At 31.2% G+C, this 19,013-nt stretch overlaps 1 protein-coding gene across 2 annotated transcripts; it reads right to left on the bottom strand.

Annotated features, from left to right (window-relative positions):
• Positions 1–10,552: 10,552 nt before the first annotated feature.
• On the bottom strand, positions 10,553–18,667 carry LOC115989780 (beta-amyrin synthase-like). 2 transcript variants are annotated; one of them, XM_031113649.1, is made up of 18 exons: positions 18,463–18,667; positions 18,002–18,237; positions 15,490–15,675; positions 15,183–15,272; positions 14,881–15,078; positions 14,602–14,686; positions 14,234–14,400; positions 13,739–13,930; positions 13,534–13,647; positions 13,333–13,452; positions 13,105–13,227; positions 12,917–13,015; positions 12,294–12,350; positions 11,981–12,171; positions 11,646–11,823; positions 11,345–11,425; positions 11,165–11,248; positions 10,553–10,865 (listed from the first exon to the last, which is right to left on the bottom strand). In XM_031113649.1, exons 2-18 carry the CDS (start codon positions 18,200–18,202, stop codon positions 10,743–10,745), a joined length of 2,289 nt encoding a protein of 762 aa, XP_030969509.1. In that variant the 5' UTR covers positions 18,203–18,237; positions 18,463–18,667; the 3' UTR covers positions 10,553–10,742. The 2 variants fall into 2 exon arrangements, with proteins under 2 accessions (XP_030969509.1, XP_030969511.1); XM_031113651.1 differs by having other exon boundaries at positions 18,002–18,230.
• Between the last annotated feature and the right edge of the window lie 346 nt (positions 18,668–19,013).

Raw genomic sequence — 19,013 nt, 5'->3', positions numbered from 1 at the left:
TCCGTAATAACACATTTCCTTGACCGTAATAATTGTACTATTTTCACAATTTTGCAGTCAATTTTGGTGTGAGCTACATTATTCTATAGTATGTATTTTTCTTAATGCATTGATATCATAAATAACTAAGACAGAACATGGTATATAAAAAACAATGGATTATTGACAAACGACATGATAACATTGTCACACAAGTGAACCTTGACCTACATGAATTAATTAATTAATAAGAGGAAATATGACTTTTTTTTTTTTTTTGGGTTAATCTATCTATACCAAAAGTGGAAGAAGAAAAAAAAAAAGTGGAAGAAAAAGCCGGCCCTACTTTGAAAATGCTACTTTCCAATAAAATCAACCATGAAGGCAACCAATAAATGGAATTTCTTCCGTATCACATTGTTGAATTTGGAATAAGTAATGTTTAGTAACTGACGGTCCACGTTTGCAACTAACTTAAGATTTAGGCAATATGTTCTAAGATGCGGTCAATGTATGCCCATAGGCCATACATTAATCATTTATTTTGAAAAAGTTTTTATAGAGAATTGAAAAAATTATCAAAACAATTAATCATTTTTTCATTTTTCCATAAAAAATTTCTAAAATAAGTTACTAATATATACCCTAAGAGCACACATTAGTAAAACCTTATATTCTATATTTTTTTTCTTGTAAATTGTTTTTCTATTTCTAGAATACTAAGTATTTTAACACACACAAGAGGAGAGGAGAGAAAATTTTAAACAAACTGACAGTAATGCATATCCAAAAAAGCTTAGCTCTTAGATACACAATACAGACTTTAAACCTTTATACCTCACACTCATTTTTCAATGTGAGATTAAACCATGATTTTTTTTTTTTCTTTTAAAAATAGTAAATATTTTAACACACACATTTTCTTTTAAAATTTGGTCATAAAATATTACAATTTTTTATATTAACAAAGAGAATAAGAAAAAAAAAAAAGACTAATAAAAGATAAAGTACAAATTGAAAATGTTGATATGAGAATAATAAATGACCACAACAATTTCATAATAAATCTTATGCAACAAGTTGTTAATCTGTTATTGGTGGGTAAAACATGTTAATATTGAACTTGAATTAGAATTAGTAATAGTTTACCACATAAAATTTATTGTGAAAATGTTGTAGATGTAGTATTATTCTTATATTTATTAGGGTGATCTAAATAGGTTAATTTAGTAAATAATATATATTTTTGAAGTATATATATACAATATTTTCAAGTCAGGATGGTCCCAGGACATTAATTTAAAATAATTATTTATATAAATTTTTTTTCTATATATAATTTTTTTTTTTTTTGACAAGTGAGGGTGGTCCTAGGACCACCCTCACATACAATTGTAGAACCACCCATGCATAATAATAATAGAGATTATGTACAAATTCGACTACATTTATGAATATGTGTGTATATGTGTGAGCTGTTTTGTGGGTGTCCTAAGTCCTAGGTTAAGAAAAAGTCCTAGGGCACTCTCTAGGACGAGTGCTAGAGGAATCAATGCTAGAGAACGAGCGCTCACTCAAGCGAACTCAAGCATTGGTTATAAGTCACAGTCTTGACTTTAGTTCCTTTAATGTTGTCCCAATAGCCTTGATTAGTTGTTACTAGGGCACTCTCTAATACCTAGTGTAGATTTTTCTATATTAGGCGAGTCTCAGCCCGTTGAAGATCAAAAATTATTCTCAAGTTTTGTTTGGTTCCGTAGGAGCAGTAGGCCATGATGCATGGCTTTTGTTTTACAGCTCCTCAGCCAAGTCTCTTTCTGTATACTGTTTCACTTTTCTTCTTTTAATATATTTCTACCTTTGACGTCAAAAAAAAAAATTATTCTCAAGTTTAAGGCCTTGCAAGCCCACAAATCTCCATTTGTACCTTTCCATATATAGCCAAATCTATATTGATGGGAAGTTCTTAACACAACAGTACTACATATTTTGAGTACCATATATTTCATAAAGGTAGCTCTCTCTCTCTCTCTCTCTCTCTCTCATATTCTAACATGTTTACAGTGAAATATATGGGATCACATTAGTGTTTTCAGGTATACATCATCTAAATGGTCAATTTCTAGATCTTTTTCGTATGTTGTTTGTCTATCACAAACTCTAATATAGTAATATTCTTTGCTGAAAAAATGTTCATTGTATCTATATATATATGCATGATTATTTACTATCACAGACTCTAATAGTTACAAACAAAAGAGAAGAGAAGGGAGTGGTGTCATTATCATCACTATAATAGAGCTTTGCACATGCAGATTCAAATTAACTAAGAAAGAATGTGGACGCTGAAGACAGGAGAGGGCAAAAATGACCCTTACCTTTTTAGTACAAATAACTTTGCGGGAAGACAAACATGGGAGTTTGACCCGGAGGGTGGCAAACCGGAAGAGTGAGCTGAGGTTGAAGAGGCTCGTCAAAATTTCCACAAAAATCGACATCAATTCCCGGCTTGCGGTGATCTTCCTAGGATAGGCAACCTCAACGATAGAATCTAAGCCTATCATGTCCAAGGCTAATAAACCTCAAGAGCCCAACCTCCGATAGAATTAGCTATGGCCTTGATAAATTTAGTAAGTTTAGTCACCATCCATTCATAGTATAACTCTCTCAATTAGCATAGTACTCCAATCACCACCAATTAAACAAGTTCCATGCCTGGGGTATGGCAAATTTATCTGAAAAATTGTTGGAGGTTGGGATGAGCTAAAGCCCAATAAGTAGCATAATTAATGAGAGTGGGGGAAATGCAAGTTTCATGATGATAAATAGTTTACAAAGCATGTTTTAATTTGGGAAAATTCTAACTGAATACTAGAAGATCATTTCCATAATAGTATGACAAGAATGATTAAATAATTGAACATAGTTTCTCAAAGTAAATACCTTGAAACTATATACCATATTCTGTGAGCACTAACAATATAATTTCCAAAGTCATACGGTAATTTATCACAAAGATACCATACTATTACATAGACCGGTCAAGGGATCCACCCATCCACAACTGGCATGATATTGTCCTCTATGGTATGCAGACTCTTGGCCCCATAGATAGCAACCTCACCCATACGCTTAAGGTTTTTCTCTCCCTCCATGGGCAGCAAAGAGAGCGCGTCAAATAGGACCTCTCTTGCATGTGGTCTCTTGGCTCCATGGGCAGCAACCTCACCTACACACAATCAAGGAACCTCTTCCCCCCATGGGTAGTAGGGAAGAACGCGTCATCTAAAGTGAAAGGGCACTGACTTGAAAACCAAGACTACGGAAACCAAATCGGGTGATCATTGAGAAATCACACATGACATGGTGTTAAAACCACATAAAGCTCACAGGTTACATTACATTCAAATACATAGTATATTTTTAGGTAATTTCAGAAAAACCTTAAATAATCTAACTTCCACAAAGTTTGTAGGGTTTTCAACTTCATTCTTGTCAAAAGATTTTCTATCACTTTCTCTCATAACAAGACAAGATAAGCATCTTTAAATTTTTTAATATACTATAAAATCCATGATTTCCTTATCAAATATTAAATAGAAAAACTAAACTGTTAGTTCCTGAGTAGTAAACATCGAATCCACGAGGGGTTCCTTGAATCCACAAGGTAATAGGTCTAGAACTCACCAGAGAACACAAAAAGTCTGAATTTTTATTGATAATAAACTATGAAAAACGTTTACAGACTTAGGGGTCTATTTAAGGGCTCCTTAAAACTTGACAGACAAGAAAATATAATATAAAATAACTCCTAATTGATACCTAACCATAACAGGAACCAAATTTGACCTAAAAAACATTAAATGTACCTAAAAACAAGGAAATAAATTACCTAAACCTAAAATAACGTTTTTTTACATAAAAATACCAAAAATAATAAATTACAATAATTAAATAGTAAATTGTGTCCTACATCACAATTTGATGTTATTTACCATTTGATTTATAAACTCATATTTTATGCATTATTTTAAAGTACAAAAGCTGGAATTTAAAAATTGGTTATTGACATGACTAATTAATCTTTGATCACCTTGAAATTTTGAAAGCATGGAGAATATACGAAGATAATATAATCTCAGTGTGAATTTGTCAAAATTTGCATCTAATTTGAAAATATCTACTGGTGTAACATTGCTTAAAGTTGCATCCAATGTTACATCATTCAATATTTTTTAATTGGATGCGAATTTTGACAAATCTATTGTTATATTACATTATCTTCATATATTAATCATGCTTGCAAAATTTAAAGGTGATCAAATATTAATTAGTCATGTCATCAATCAATTGTTTAAATTCAAGCTTTTATAATTTAAAATAATGCATAAAATATGAGTTTATTGATTAAATGGTAAATAATATCCAATTCACATGAAAATTGATAAGAATGTTAAGAACATATAGAACACGTAATTCAACGGTGGAATTTTCAGAATATGACTTCTATAACAAGTTATTGGGTGGTGTAACATTACTTACAGTTACACCAGGTGTAACTTAAACCCAACTCATATATATATATATATATATAGGGAAAATTACAACTTATCCACCTATGATTTGACTGAAATTTAAGTTGTCTACCTATGGTTTGAAATTTGACACTTTACCCACCCGAGGTTAGCTTTAATTAGAATTTAGTAACCCACATTTGTTAAAAACATGGCAAAATATGTAATTTTGTAATTTTTCTCTAACCAGTGGAACATTTGCATCATGGAATTTCAAACCACAGGTAGGCAAATTAAATTTTAGTCAAATCATAGGTGGATAAGTTGTCATTTGCCCTATAAGGGTGTTATGGGTTAGGTCACCTAGTGTAACTCTAATTTAAAAATTAGAGTTAAAGAATTCATATTTTAAAAATTCCACCACTGGATTATACGTTCTACATGCTTTTAACATGCATACTAATATTCATGTCAATTAGTTTTTATTTACCATTTAATCAATAAACTCATCTTTTATGCATTATTTTAAAATACCAAAAAAAAAATTAAATAGTTGATTGATGACATGACTATTGATATTTAATCATCTTGAAATTTTGTAAGCATGGAGAATACATGAAGATAATATAATCCAATGGTTAATTAGTTAAAATTTGCATTCAATAAAAAAATATTGAATGGTGCAACATTACTTAAAATTACATCAGGTGTAACTTGAAAAACTATATAATAGCTATATATTTTGAAAAACTAACCATTAGATTGATTTTTTTTTTTTTTTTTTTTTGCATTCTACTTAACAAATATGTCAAATTTTATGTCAATCAGATATTATTTAATGTCGTATCTATAAACTTATTTTTTATGCATAATTTTAGGAAACAAAAATTTGAAACTTAAACATCTGATTGATGACATAGATATTGATCTTTGATCTTCTGAAAATTTCATAAATATGGAGGATATAAGAAGAAAATGTGACCAAATGATGGATCTTTCAAACTTTATATGCAATGAAAGTTATTGAGTGGAGTCATAGTCATTGGCTATAATCAAGTTTGTAGCTAAACTTTGTCTCAAAACAAAATGATGTATGCATTGAAGAGTATTTGGACTTTCACGCAATTCTAGGTCAATGACCTCTTCTTCTTTTATTTTTTTGATATTATATTCAAACCTAGTTCAAATGGAAGTTATCATTGCCTAGCCAAAGGTTGAGTAAATTTGGCCTCAAACAAGAAAAATAAAATTACTTTGAGGGTTTGGTTATGCATTGGGATAGAGTTTGACATCTCACGTCAAATGATCGATGGTCACCTCAGTTTGACTGCTTCTCATAAATTTTTGTTAGGTTCGATAGGTTTAGTGTTGGCAAACCATAAGCTCGAGGAAAATGCAATTTCTGTGATTTTGACAACTTTTCAACACCTTCTTGACACCTCTTTTAATTAAACTACTTGCAAACTCACGTGATGCATGAGAATAAATAATTATTTTATAATTGTAATATAATATATAATTTGTTCTCTAAAATTTTTTGAAAATAATCTTTTTCTAAAAAATTAAATACTAACTAGGTCTTAAATTGATTCTTTTTGTACGTTTCCTAATCAAGTTTAGCTAAAAAAATTTATTTTTTTCCTTAATTTTTGGGTTGAAAAGTATGAAATTTTATTATATTTGTGTTAAATCATTAGTTTTGAGTTAAAAATACAAAGAAAATAGACAACAGAAATTAAAAATTAGAAATATAAACCCTAAAATCCAATAAAAATGATAAATATTTGAAAGTCCTATTTGGTCCAATTTGGTTCTATTCAGTCCACTTGGTCCTATTCTATCCACTTCAATCATATTCAGTCCATTTTGTCCACTTTAGTCCTATTCAATTCATTCGGCCCATTTTGGTCCTATTTGGCCCATTTTGTCCACTTCGTTTCTATTCAATCCACATTGGTCCTATTCGGTCCTTTTTATCCACTTTGGTCCTATTTGTTCCTATTCGGTCCATTACATTTACTTTGGTCCTAATTTGTCCATTCATTCTTATTCGGTCCACTTCAATCCTATTCGGTCCAGTTCCATCCACCTTGTTCCCAATCGGTCCACTTCTTTCCATTTGTGTCCACTTCGGTCCAATTTGGTCAATTTTGTCTATTTTTATGCACTTACATATAGGGAAAAGATATGTTTAGGTTAAGAACACCTATTCTAAATCTAAATTCATTTACATATATATATATATATATATATATCAAACTTGTAATATCTTAAATCTTAAGCAAAACATTTATTGTTACTGCATGTTTGCTGAGCCACATTAATGTAGCATATCAGACCACATCGTTCCAATTAAATTTAAGTGAAAGTTTTTCTAAACATGAAAGCTATGAATAAACAAATCTAATTTTTAGAGTAGTTACTCATTTGTTTTAAAGTCATTACTTTTCAATGAATTGCACGAGGTAGATTATACCTTCAAGTAAAATAAATAAATAAATTATATATATATATATATATATATATCTATGTGCGTAGTTTTTATTTAAATAAATTATTCAAATCTTCATTCTCTCAAAATAGATTATTATGATAATCAAAACTCATAACAAACTTTGTTCTCCCTAAAATTTAAAAAATTTAAAAGAGTAATTTTCATTGATATTATTCTTTTTTGAAATCGTTCATATTCTTCTAATTATTCAAATTTTCATTTCCTGAAGGAGATTATTATGATAACAAAAACTTATCCTATAATTAAAATTGATATTACTAAAATAATTGATCGTATTGTTCACCCAAACTTTTATTTTCCCATATTTAAGTGGGTACATTGAATTGGACCGAATTGATCTAAAATAGACCAAATGGATGAAATAGACCAAATTGGACCGGATAGACCCAAGTGGACCGAACGGACCAAATTGGATGGAATGGACCAAAGTAAATTGAATTTAACCAAATAGAGAAAATTGAACTGAATTGACTGAAACGGACTAAAGTAAACTGATCTGGACTGAATAGATGAAGTGGACCAAATCGATCTGTTATTTGCATAGCCAAGATTGTATTTTGATATAAACTCAAATTCTTACTTCCAAATAATCAAGTATTATCTCAAATAAAAATCAAACCGAAATTGCAAGAGAGAGAGAAATCACTTGTAATGGGGAACTAAAAGATACAGCACCAAAATTTATGAACCTAAAATAAAGTTTTAAAAATCAATGATTCATTAGTATAAAGTAGAGTTGCAAGAAAGAATAAAATTCAAGAGAGAGAGAGAGAGATAGATTCTAGTGATGCAGTTAGGATTTCATTAGGTGTTCCAAGCCAATGTAAGCCAATGCTAATGGAAGAGCAATGCTAACAAGCACAAATTATTTCAACATTTTTACAAATTGTTAATGTGACAAAGTTTTATTGGTTTACTCTATGCCAACCATGAACATCACATTTTTACTTACTAATATCCGTCCATCACATCAGCAATTTTTAAAAAAATTTGTACGTTTTTAGACCCCTTAAAATACAAGTTGTTTAACCTAGTTATTTAGTAAAGTGATTACTGAGATAAATTATTTTGATCTAGGTTAACACAAGTAAATTATATCATGTAAATAATGTGGAAATATAAAGAACACAATGATATGATAACCAAGAAAAACCAAATCGGCAAAAAACCTAGGGAGGATTTAACCTATCTATCCTCAAGGTAAAATAGATCCACTATGAAAGAATTGAAGTTTATACAATAAGACGTAGACCATTAATATCCTATTGCTACCTCAAGTAGAAAACTTATTACCACAACCACGTGACAGCTCCGAATCCACGAACTACTTCTTTCCTTGATCCACAGCAACCATAAGTAACCCTAAGTGTGTATGAAGGTAAACACCTTTAGATCTCACAAAAGAGTCACACACACAGCATATCAACAACCTCTAAAACATGGCTAGGGTTTCTCCTTTTATACTTGAAGCAATACATAAAACCCTACACATCATATGGGCTTGGACTGAGTTGGAAGTTCTGCAGAAAAAACAATCTGCACGAGCTTCGATCGATCGGCCTTGCAAATTTAGTCCAGTAAATTCTGCAATCACTCGATTCCAACTTTACACATAAACACACTTTGAGTAGGCTAAATCTAGACTCTAAGTTTTGATCATGGTTTGCCAACATTACACATTGAAGTTCTAATACATATAGATCCTAAAGTCTTAGAACCTAACAAAATTTGTAAAATAGTTTGTGACTTTAGCATTTTTCCTATTGAAAACATCAAGAAATGTTAGCGAAGACTCTTAGCTTGTGGCAACCCAAACCTACAAACGTTACGGTGTAAGACAGTGGATTTGGATTCCCAATTTATTTGTTGGTGGGTTTCCTTATAGTCCTACAAATTGTGCTTCAAACATAGCCTTGAAAGCCCAACAATCAAGCGTCCCTATGGTTTCCAGCCCAATACCCTATTCCCCGTGCTTCTTGCTTTCTTTGCTCTCTTTTTCTCGCCTCCTCTCGTGTTTACTCCCTCTCCTATTTCTTTTCTTCCTTGAAAAAACCAACCCTCTATTTGTCTGCCCTTACTTTCTTATATAAACCCCCCTTAGTAGGGTTCAAATCATTACTTTTCACTGGTCCCCATGCAATCCCCCTTTCACCCATAATCCCTAGAAAAATCATGTCTTCTAAGGATTCATTTGAAACTTGTTCCAAACGTTGAATTGTGTTCAGCAGCGAGTTTCCCAAAAACACTAATTGTGCTTGTTTACCGATCTAAACTTGCCCACTCCCTCGTCATACCCCTTCAGTTTATTAGTCAGTATTGGGCCCAACTAGCCCCAAGCACAATAAGTTTCTCCCGAACACTAGTTGTTGGTCCTTCACGCATTCATCCATGGACTAGTCCTAACCCTACAATGTTGGGCCTTGGTCACATGGGCCGTTCTAGGTTACCCGGGCCCATGCCCCTACATATATATATATATATATAAAGAATTCTACATATATATACATATGTATGTATGTATAATGAATCTGTGATTATCTATTGGAGTATGTGGTCTCAATAGAAATCTATTCTTCATGAATGAAGTTTACATGAGTCATTGGTGCTTCTGAAATCAACTATTCAACATTGTTTAGTTTTTAATTTTTTTTTTTTTTTTTTTTTTTTTTGTTCTTTTGATGGGTTTTGTAACTTTGAATATTAATGTTTATGTATGAAAAATTTGAGAATGTTGTCCAAGTTAATCCTATCCCTTTTTTCTTTTTTGTATTCTTAATCTCTACACTGTTAATCACCTGTTACAATGTTGTTAAGGAATATATTGCTTCTAATCCTTCTTTGGGTTAAAACCTTCAACTCCATTGCTTTAGTCAATTAACTTGATAATACCTTCAACTCCTCATGAAAGTTTTATGAATAGTCTTTACTTAGATTTTATAGATGCCCATTTGTTAGGTTTTGAAGATTTAGGATTAAATGTTTAGAGTCCTAATTTGTTTATGTTGGCAAACCGAGAATAAAAACATGTCTAGAATAGGTGTTAGACATTGCTCAAAGTGTTTCAAGTCAAGTCTCAAGAATATTAAAGCCGTAGGAAAAAGAATTAAATTTCAATGAAGCTTGATCAATCGAAGGATAGGCTCGACAGATTGAAAATCGTAGAAAAATAAATTCTACAAAATTTAATTCAAGCCCAAACTCGTGAAAACGTTTAGGGTTTCATTCCAACACTCCTAAGTATAAAAGGAAAATCCTAACTACGTTTTAGAGAGTCTTGGAAGACTTGTGAGTTACTCATGTGAGAATTGGGAGGTTCTGTACCTTCTAATTAATTCTACAAGTATCTACCGGAACAAGATCTACAATCAAGTGTTGGTGAAATCTAATTGCTGCAAGATCAACAAGTGGTGATCTGAAACTTTTGAGTGGGATCTCAAAGTCATAAGTGTGGGAGCTTGTGTTTTGCAAAACCAACAGGAACATCTCATCTTCACAATTGTTGAATGTTTCTTTGGTTATGAACGGGATAGATGCTAGCTAGTAGTAGTGATGCTAGCTAGTAGTAGTACAATAAAATATTTTAAGTCAAACTCCCATTTTATTTAGGTGGCCACTATAAACTTCTATGCAGACATTATTAGTTATAGAAGAAATATAATGTAGTGGTGAGTAAAACAGAAAACTAAATGGTACATAATTGTAAAAGAATTAAGAACTCGCTATGTCACTCTGAGTTACATTGTTTTGGATGGCAATGGAACATTCTTGCGGTATTCTCCAAGAGCCCACAATGGGAAAACATTTCTATATAATGAATAGTGCAACATGCAGTTCTTCAAGTACACTCCTGTGGTTTCCTGCCACAACAAAGTAATTAATGATTAATTAGAAATTATTGGAAGTAAAATTTAAGCAAAGTATAGTATGTCATATTATTTTACATTCTTTTCTGCCTTTTTTTAAAATTTAAAATAGAAAGTGATAGCTTTATTTTATTTGTGTTGCAACTTGCAAACTACTATAAAGTTTATTAGTCAAGGGAAAAACTATGTTCCATAATGGAAGAATGATATCTATGCTCTTGTCAGTTTTCATATTTCTAGTTACTATCATTTTCCTTCTATTTGCTATTTGAAGTTTTGTTAAACAAAGATACCTGTTGAGGAAAATCTCCATTTTCCAATTGATTATTGATTATCAACTTCGCTGCGCGATGAAGAGGTGTCGGGTCTCTATCAGCCTATTACAAGTAAAATTTTGTTCTTAGAATTATTCAAGAAAAGCATACAATAACACGATATATATGTCATGATAATTTTTTAAACCATAAACTAACCTGTTTGGCAATAATAAGACCCATCATTGCCCATGAAGTTTGTACCAAATTTGATCGATTTCCTTCAACAGGTATATATATCTATGACCAAGCATAGAGAATTTATTATTTTAATTTTGATCAAAGAATCTATAAAACATCTACAAAATCTCATTTAAAACAAGAATAGATATAAATTTCTTTAAATTGACTCATTGATCTACAAAAACTCCATTGAACCAAATTGATGCAATGAAAGATATTAAATATGAAAACATAAAGAATTTAGAGGCTCAAAGAAAAATCCATGGTTAAAAACTACCTTCTTTGGGCATGAAAGATGGCTCTCCGACCAGCCACCATCTTCTTTTTGCGTTCTTAGTAAAAAATCTACAGCTCTACGTATAGCAGAACAATTATTGTAAGTCTTGCCCACTGCAGCTAATGCTCCAAGGGCAAACCATGTACCATACATGAAACATATTCCCCAATTTCCATACCTACGACAAAGTCTCATCTTGTAATTGATTTGTATTAGATCTATATATAATACTATGGTAAAAATTATTGTAAACAAATGTTTCAAATTCATCATGTAATTAATCTAACCATAATAACAATAATAATGATATCTAGTAAACTAGTACATGAACATACCAAGAACCATCGGGCATTTGTATGTCTAAAATGTATTGGACTGCCTTTTGAATTGAATTCTCAATCTCCTTTTTCCTGTGCTCAGGGTGCAACTTCTTAAACAAAAGTAAAGCTTGGATTGATGATGCAGTGCACTCAACATACTCATGCTCAACAACAATACCCTCGAAGAATTCTGTGGGATTAAGCCACTAGAAGGGAAAAAAAAAAGGTAATTAATTTTCCACTGATATATGATAATTAAGAGTGAATATATCTGCATAAATTTCCAAATGAACATTTCAACGACAATTCAATATGTTAAGGTACTAACTTCTAACCACTCTTGAGCTCCTGCGGGCTCCCAAGCTGATAAACCTCCATTCTTACTCTACATTATTAACATAAAAATTGGTATGAATGTTAAGAACACATAGAACATGTAATTCAATGGTGAGATTTTAAAATTTTGAATTCTATAACAAGTTATTGGGTGGTATAATATTACTTAGATATAGTAAATATTGAACCCAACCCATTTATATATAGTAAATATTGAAAATTGTAAACAATTTTGTTTTTTTAAGAAGAATATTCTTAGATTAACAAATCTCTCTAGATTTGACCAAGTAATTTTTAACATTTTTAGATACCTATAACAATGGTAGCTTGTATTACCTATTCACGCCTATGCATGCAAAATAAGCAAACACAGATATACAACACTGTGTTAGACTAATGGTTAGATGATTTGTTCACCAATTCAAAATTGTTTGAAATTTTAGGAAGAGTGATAATTTAAAATGATATCATAGCAATTAGACTATAACTCCCATTAATTTCACAAGTTAAAAGTTTTTGCTATAATGGTAAATTCAATTAAATTCGTCTCTTCCCAAGGGCATATGTTTTTGCTACAAGTAGGAATTTATCATTCTAGGAAAAGTTAATCCTCACCTGTAAATAAAGTAGGATATTTACAGCATTAAACAAGCACTCAGGTTCCATTTTCTCACCAACAATTTCAGGTGGCATCATTGAAAAAAGTAAGCAGCACTGTGAAGTATAGGAGAATTTGGTCACACGGTGATTATGGACAAGTAGCAATAGTAGAATTTGAAGAAGCATTAAACATAGTTATTTACCTTTAAACATTCTGCAGTGCAATCAGAAACTTGTAATCCTTGATCTTGATCAGAGAAAGTCCATGATCCCTTAGAAATGTGACGATGCATTTTTCTAAAGTCTCCAGCAGGATTATTCCTAACCTTTACATTGTTTAAGGGGAACACAATAACTCCAAATGATATTTTGACAATGACTTTCCTAAGCAAAAATGTAGACTTTTATGATTTAAGAATTGAAAATCAAACCTGGGATCTTTTTATGAACTCGTGCCCTTTCGCCAATACCGGTCCAATTTCATCAATGAGATCACTAGCTAAAAGAGCTTGAATACTAAAACCCATATCCCATGATTGACTACCAAAGCTCTACACACAAATTGCATGTATTAAAGTCAGCAATTCAAGCTAAAAAATTCTGTAGTTGTTTTGCAAAAAATGTGTACTAACATGTGCCTTGATTCCATCTTCAGCGACCCATACGTATTCTTTCACCCTAGCAAGATGCTTCTTATAAGCATCCCCATCTGGATCTTCAACCCAACAAGCAAGCATACACATCGACTGTTCAATGAAAATGGTATTAGGAGGAATATTATATAGCCCAAATTAACCATGTCTATGGCTTTTCTAGAGCATTGTAGAATCACATTACCTTTTCCACAACCCCAATGGTAATGTATCTAGTGATTTCATCTTCATAGTGAATGAGCTTCATTGCTGCTTTAAGAGCTTTTTCTCTAACCAACTTATTTAAAGGCCAACGAGTGAGAATAGGCTCAGTTAATATGTATAGGCTATCCCAAAGTAGATCTTGTATCAAAGGATGCGGATAGTAGATATCCTCCTGTAGTAATTGATTTCCACAATCAATGCATTGAAAGATGTATTTAAAAGACCATATGGTAAATGTCATTCCACAATTATCAATGATGAAGGTTGTTGGAATATTGACGAGTGAGTGACGTGATTATCTAAGCATTAAATTTCTAGATTGGATGCTAATGACAAGATTGAGTGATTAATATAATATAACTGGGTATAAACCTAAAGCCTTAACTTTTGGGTCACGTTATGTCCTTATATGTCATATTAACTCTTCAATTGAAGTCTTCTCATGGTGTTATCTCCTCATCAAATGTAAACTCACCTTTGCGCATTGATGACGTGCTTTGGCCCAATTAACTTCACTGTAAGGTTGAGTGTAAAGTTCCTCCCTTAATTGAAGAATAAGAGGTGTGATTGGCCCAACAAACCTTCTCCCATATAAGTATGAAAAAGGCAAGTACACCAACCGACAGTAGATCCACATTTTGGCTGCATTTTGGGCACCACAAAATTGATATGTTATTATTAGAATTTGGTGCATTAAAAAGAATGTTAAACCTCTGTAGCGACAAAGGCATCAAAGAAATGAACTAACTTTGTTAAACATCGACTAAACTAATTTTAGAAAGGTTCCACATACAATAATGATTTAAAATACTTAATGAAGAAGTAATCATATATTGTATAAACCTGGATACATGGGAAGATATGAAGGAAGAAGCCAAAATTCAGGAGGCATTGGGTTGGCTCCAGCCCACTCAAACACACCAAGTATCTACAGTTTACAGGACATTGCATACTAGTGTTAATTATCAATAGAAAGTCATCATGCATGGTGAGTACTTGAAACCAAATTTGTTCATTTCTCAAATTGTGAAATAAATATGATTATATTTTAATTAAAAATATAAATTATTGTGAGTATTTAACTCTAATTTGATGTGAATCTTCTCAAATAAATAGTCATACCGAAAGCCAGGACTTTCCCCAAGATGATATGTGTGTTGCACCACCACGATCAAGAATCCATTTTCTTGCTCTTGTACAAGCATTGTCCTGACCACCATCAAGTCCTTCCCCAAGTATTCGCATACAAATGTAGCTGAGAATTGTGCAAAACATGATGCTATGGCCTCCTATGTAAAATCCCCATCCACCATCTTCATTCTAAAAAAAAAAAAAAAAAAAACAGAGAATGAAAGTGAAAATTTTTGCAAAATCTCTATTCTTATTGATTCAATAAACATTTTTAAACTTTCAAGAATATATACCTGATGATTGTATATGTAACGAAGAATTTCTTTTTTATACTCAGCAGGGAATACAGTATTAAGATGTCCTGTAATGTAAAAACATAATACCTGCATTTTTTGGATCAAATACAAGAAAAATAGCAGTTATATCAGGCTGAAAGCCAAAATAATTCACTAGCAAGGATGTTATTTGGAACAGTTTCATTGTTCACAGTCAACTCAAACTTAGAAGATATTCTAGAGATGTATATTTACTTGAAAAATTATAATTATAATAAATTAATAACAATATTGAAAGCTTAATAATGATAATGATGCAACTCACAAAAGGAGGAAGAAAAAACAATGGGCCAGCATTTTCAGCAGGCCAATGACCATCACAAGACTGCAAGGCAGTATAGTAATGGACAGCCCTCCTCAATGTAATTGTGGCCTTTTCATATGTGATTTCCTCTCCATCCTCAATCTTAACAGGGGGAATTGTATGCTTGAAGTTTTTCTCCCTTAAAAACTGCAATCATTTCAATAATTCCTAAGTCATTAGCAAATAAAATTTTAAAAATTATATTTTTACTAAGATTCAAAAATTAAACAGATCAACAAAATGCACGTGTACAAATTATACATTTATATGCCTACGCAAGGCAAAGATAATGTCAACTATATGGTTTTGGTGAAAGAGTAATTTTAGTGATATTATATATTTTATAGATCGATGTGCCTATTTTTTAAGCTTCTCAACAAAAGAAAAAAAAAAGTGCCTATTTTTTGAAGTTTAAAAATAAAATAATTAAAAAATTTATTTATTATATTATTGATGTTAAGGCAACCACGTTACTTATTAACTATATGCATATATGTAATAAAATTGCAATCTGAGTGGGGTGGGGTGGCACTAAAAGAGTTTTTCAACCCCTGATTTAATTGAAATTAAAATTTGTTACTGAAAATATTATAGATAAAATTAAAAAATAACTGAAATAATAAGTTGGGATTCATAAATAATATTAAAATGTGTAATGGGCTCATTAATAGTAACATAAATAAATTTAATAGTAAAAAAATGCTGAATTTTTAATCCAATGTCCAATACACAAGGAGTCAAGTATATTTTACGACACCATTTCGGAAACTCTAATCCTATAAAAACCTACTGGATGACGATTCTCGAAAAAAAATAAAAAATAAAAAAACTACTGTATAGTATTTATTTATTTATTTATGGCGTCCTTGAAAGCCACTGGGTCTTGTAGCCCAGTGGCACCCGAATCTGTAGGATACCGTGAGCTAGGGGGTTCTAGCCCCCGTAATTACCTAGCAAAAAAAAAATAAAAAAAGGCCGTCCTTGAAAAATAGAACGAGTCAACAATCATCACCAATAAAAAATTAAAAGGTTAGGTAAGACTTTTCCATTTGCTTTTGAAACAAAAATTCAGTTTCGGTTGTTGCAAATGTTCCAAAAAAAAAAAGAAAAAAAAAAAGACATGCAGCCAATTTCACCTTTTTTTTTTCCTCGAGTAGTAGTTAATTTTATGGGCAAATAATGTTGCAGTAATTATGATTTGTCACCTTAGATATTGTGAAAGTAGTAAAAAAAAAAAAAAAAATTAAGATGAAACTATAATATAATTCCCTAAAGTTTACCCCTGAACTCAATTGGTCTCTCGAATTTTATGTGAGTATTATTAGTTCTTCAAGTTTTAAAAATAAATTGTAATAGTCCTTCAAATTTACCTTTGACTTTTTTTTTTTTTTAATGATATGACAAATATCTAAGAAAAAATTACAAAAAATATTTTACACTTCAGAAACCCATTAATATCAAAATACCTGATCAAGTAAGGAACAAATGATACCAAATCAAACTTGATTAGAGTTGTTTTTTCGAATTAATTACGTGACAATTTATAAGACTATCACATGATTTGATAAAAACATTATGTGACTAAAACTATAATAGATGACATTTTTAATTACTACATCATCAGTTGAAACAAGATACTTGAAGAATTTGTTAAAATTATTGTGACAGGTAAGATTGTTATTGAATGAAATAAAGACATGTTATATCATTATTTAAAAAGTCATGTTAACGGATACCTCTTAAAATAGAGATAGAATTATTCTTTGGATTTGCCATTGGATGGAGGAGAATAAAATAGATTAAAATAATAATAATAAACAAACAAAAAACGTGGCTTGTAGGCACGTGCACGTGGGAAAACTAAAACCATGGGCCTAGTTGGACTTATGGTAGCTAATAGCGATACACGTGAAAAGAAAGAATAGATGTAAATTGTTCAATAATTACTAAAAGGAAATATAATTCTAGTATAATATAATTTTATATTACTTGAGATACGTTAATATATTGGGATTTTATATATATATATAGAGAGAGAGAGAGAGGGTATTATCTCCCTTAATTTGTTAATACTACGTCGTTACTTTAAGATAATTGTTAAGAAGTCATTTTAGAAATATTTTGATATCATTTTTATAGAAAATAAAAAAGGTTGGCAAAACAATAATAATTAATATTTTTTTCTACAAATACTTTTCTAAAATGATTTATTAAAAAATGCCAAAAGATATCAGTTAACGTTTTTCTCACTTAATGTGGGTTTACATAATTTATTTTTTATCAACTTATTTTATTATTCAGCTTATTTTACTATTATTCATAATCTCATTACACTTTTTAATACTATACATAAATCCTATTATTCTATTTCAATTTATTTTTACTTTTATTTACCTAACTTTCCGTCATTGATAACGTTTAGATAACGTTTTTACCGTACATGACCGAAAAATCATTAGTTTAATTAAGGTACCTGCATTCGCCAGAGAACATCACCGCAAGCCGGGAATATACGTCGATTTTTGTGGAAATTTTGACGAGCCTCTTCAACCTCAGCTCGTTCTTCTGGTGTACCAGCCTCCGGGTCAAACTCCCATGTCTGTCTTCCGGCGAAGTTATTTGTACTAAAAAGGTAAGGGTCATTTTTGCCCTCTCCTACCTTCAGCTTCCACATCCTCTTTCAACTTCAACGATACCAATATCTATATTCTTTTTCGTTTTCATATAACAATGAGTATCAGTGATACTAAATCATGTATATATGTATATATAAATATATTTATGGCTTATGACCAATATTATTTTAAGATCAAAGTTGTGTTAGAGGGTTAATTCTTCAAAATAATCGTAACCCTTATGCCAAAAATGAAAATGAAAATAACCATTTAGATTTATTTTTCTAAATTAATATTAAAATATAACAAAAGAACTTACCTAAAGTTGTTCCCTTATGCTCCTCAATGCTTTGATATGAGGCTAACTATGAGATTTTGTGGTCATGCACTTCTTGTTGATGAAATCGAAGAACCCTTTATGACATATATGCAGCACTCAAAACAGGTGTTCTGTGTCTAGCTAGAACTTCAGAACAATGCAGAACCGGCCTGTGTAGTTCTGTGATCTTGGACATGTTGAAACTCCTTATATAGAAAAAAGGTTGCACCGGGTTGTCTCTCTCTCTCTCTCTCTCTGCTTAAAAGTCTACATATTAATTAGATCTCTCTCTTTCACTCTCTGAGCAAGTAAGATTAAAATATAAATTAGGTAGTGTGAACCAAAGGGCCCGGATTTGTATTTAATGCAAAGTCAAATGTGTGAAAATACAAATGTATAGCCTATTGGACTTTGATAAATAATAGACCTTCACTAAACAACTCTTAGCTTTGTTACAGCCACTAGATAGTGAGCTAAGAAAAGGGTTAATCGAATCCTCACCGTCCAAGTCTTATCACCGTCTAAGTCTAAGTCTTACTTATTTTAATACT

Source organism: Quercus lobata, chromosome 5 (genome assembly GCF_001633185.2).
Source record: "Quercus lobata isolate SW786 chromosome 5, ValleyOak3.0 Primary Assembly, whole genome shotgun sequence".
Taxonomy (NCBI): domain Eukaryota; kingdom Viridiplantae; phylum Streptophyta; class Magnoliopsida; order Fagales; family Fagaceae; genus Quercus; species Quercus lobata.
Note: the sequence above shows the minus strand (reverse complement) of the source record. Positions and strands in the feature narration are given on the sequence as shown.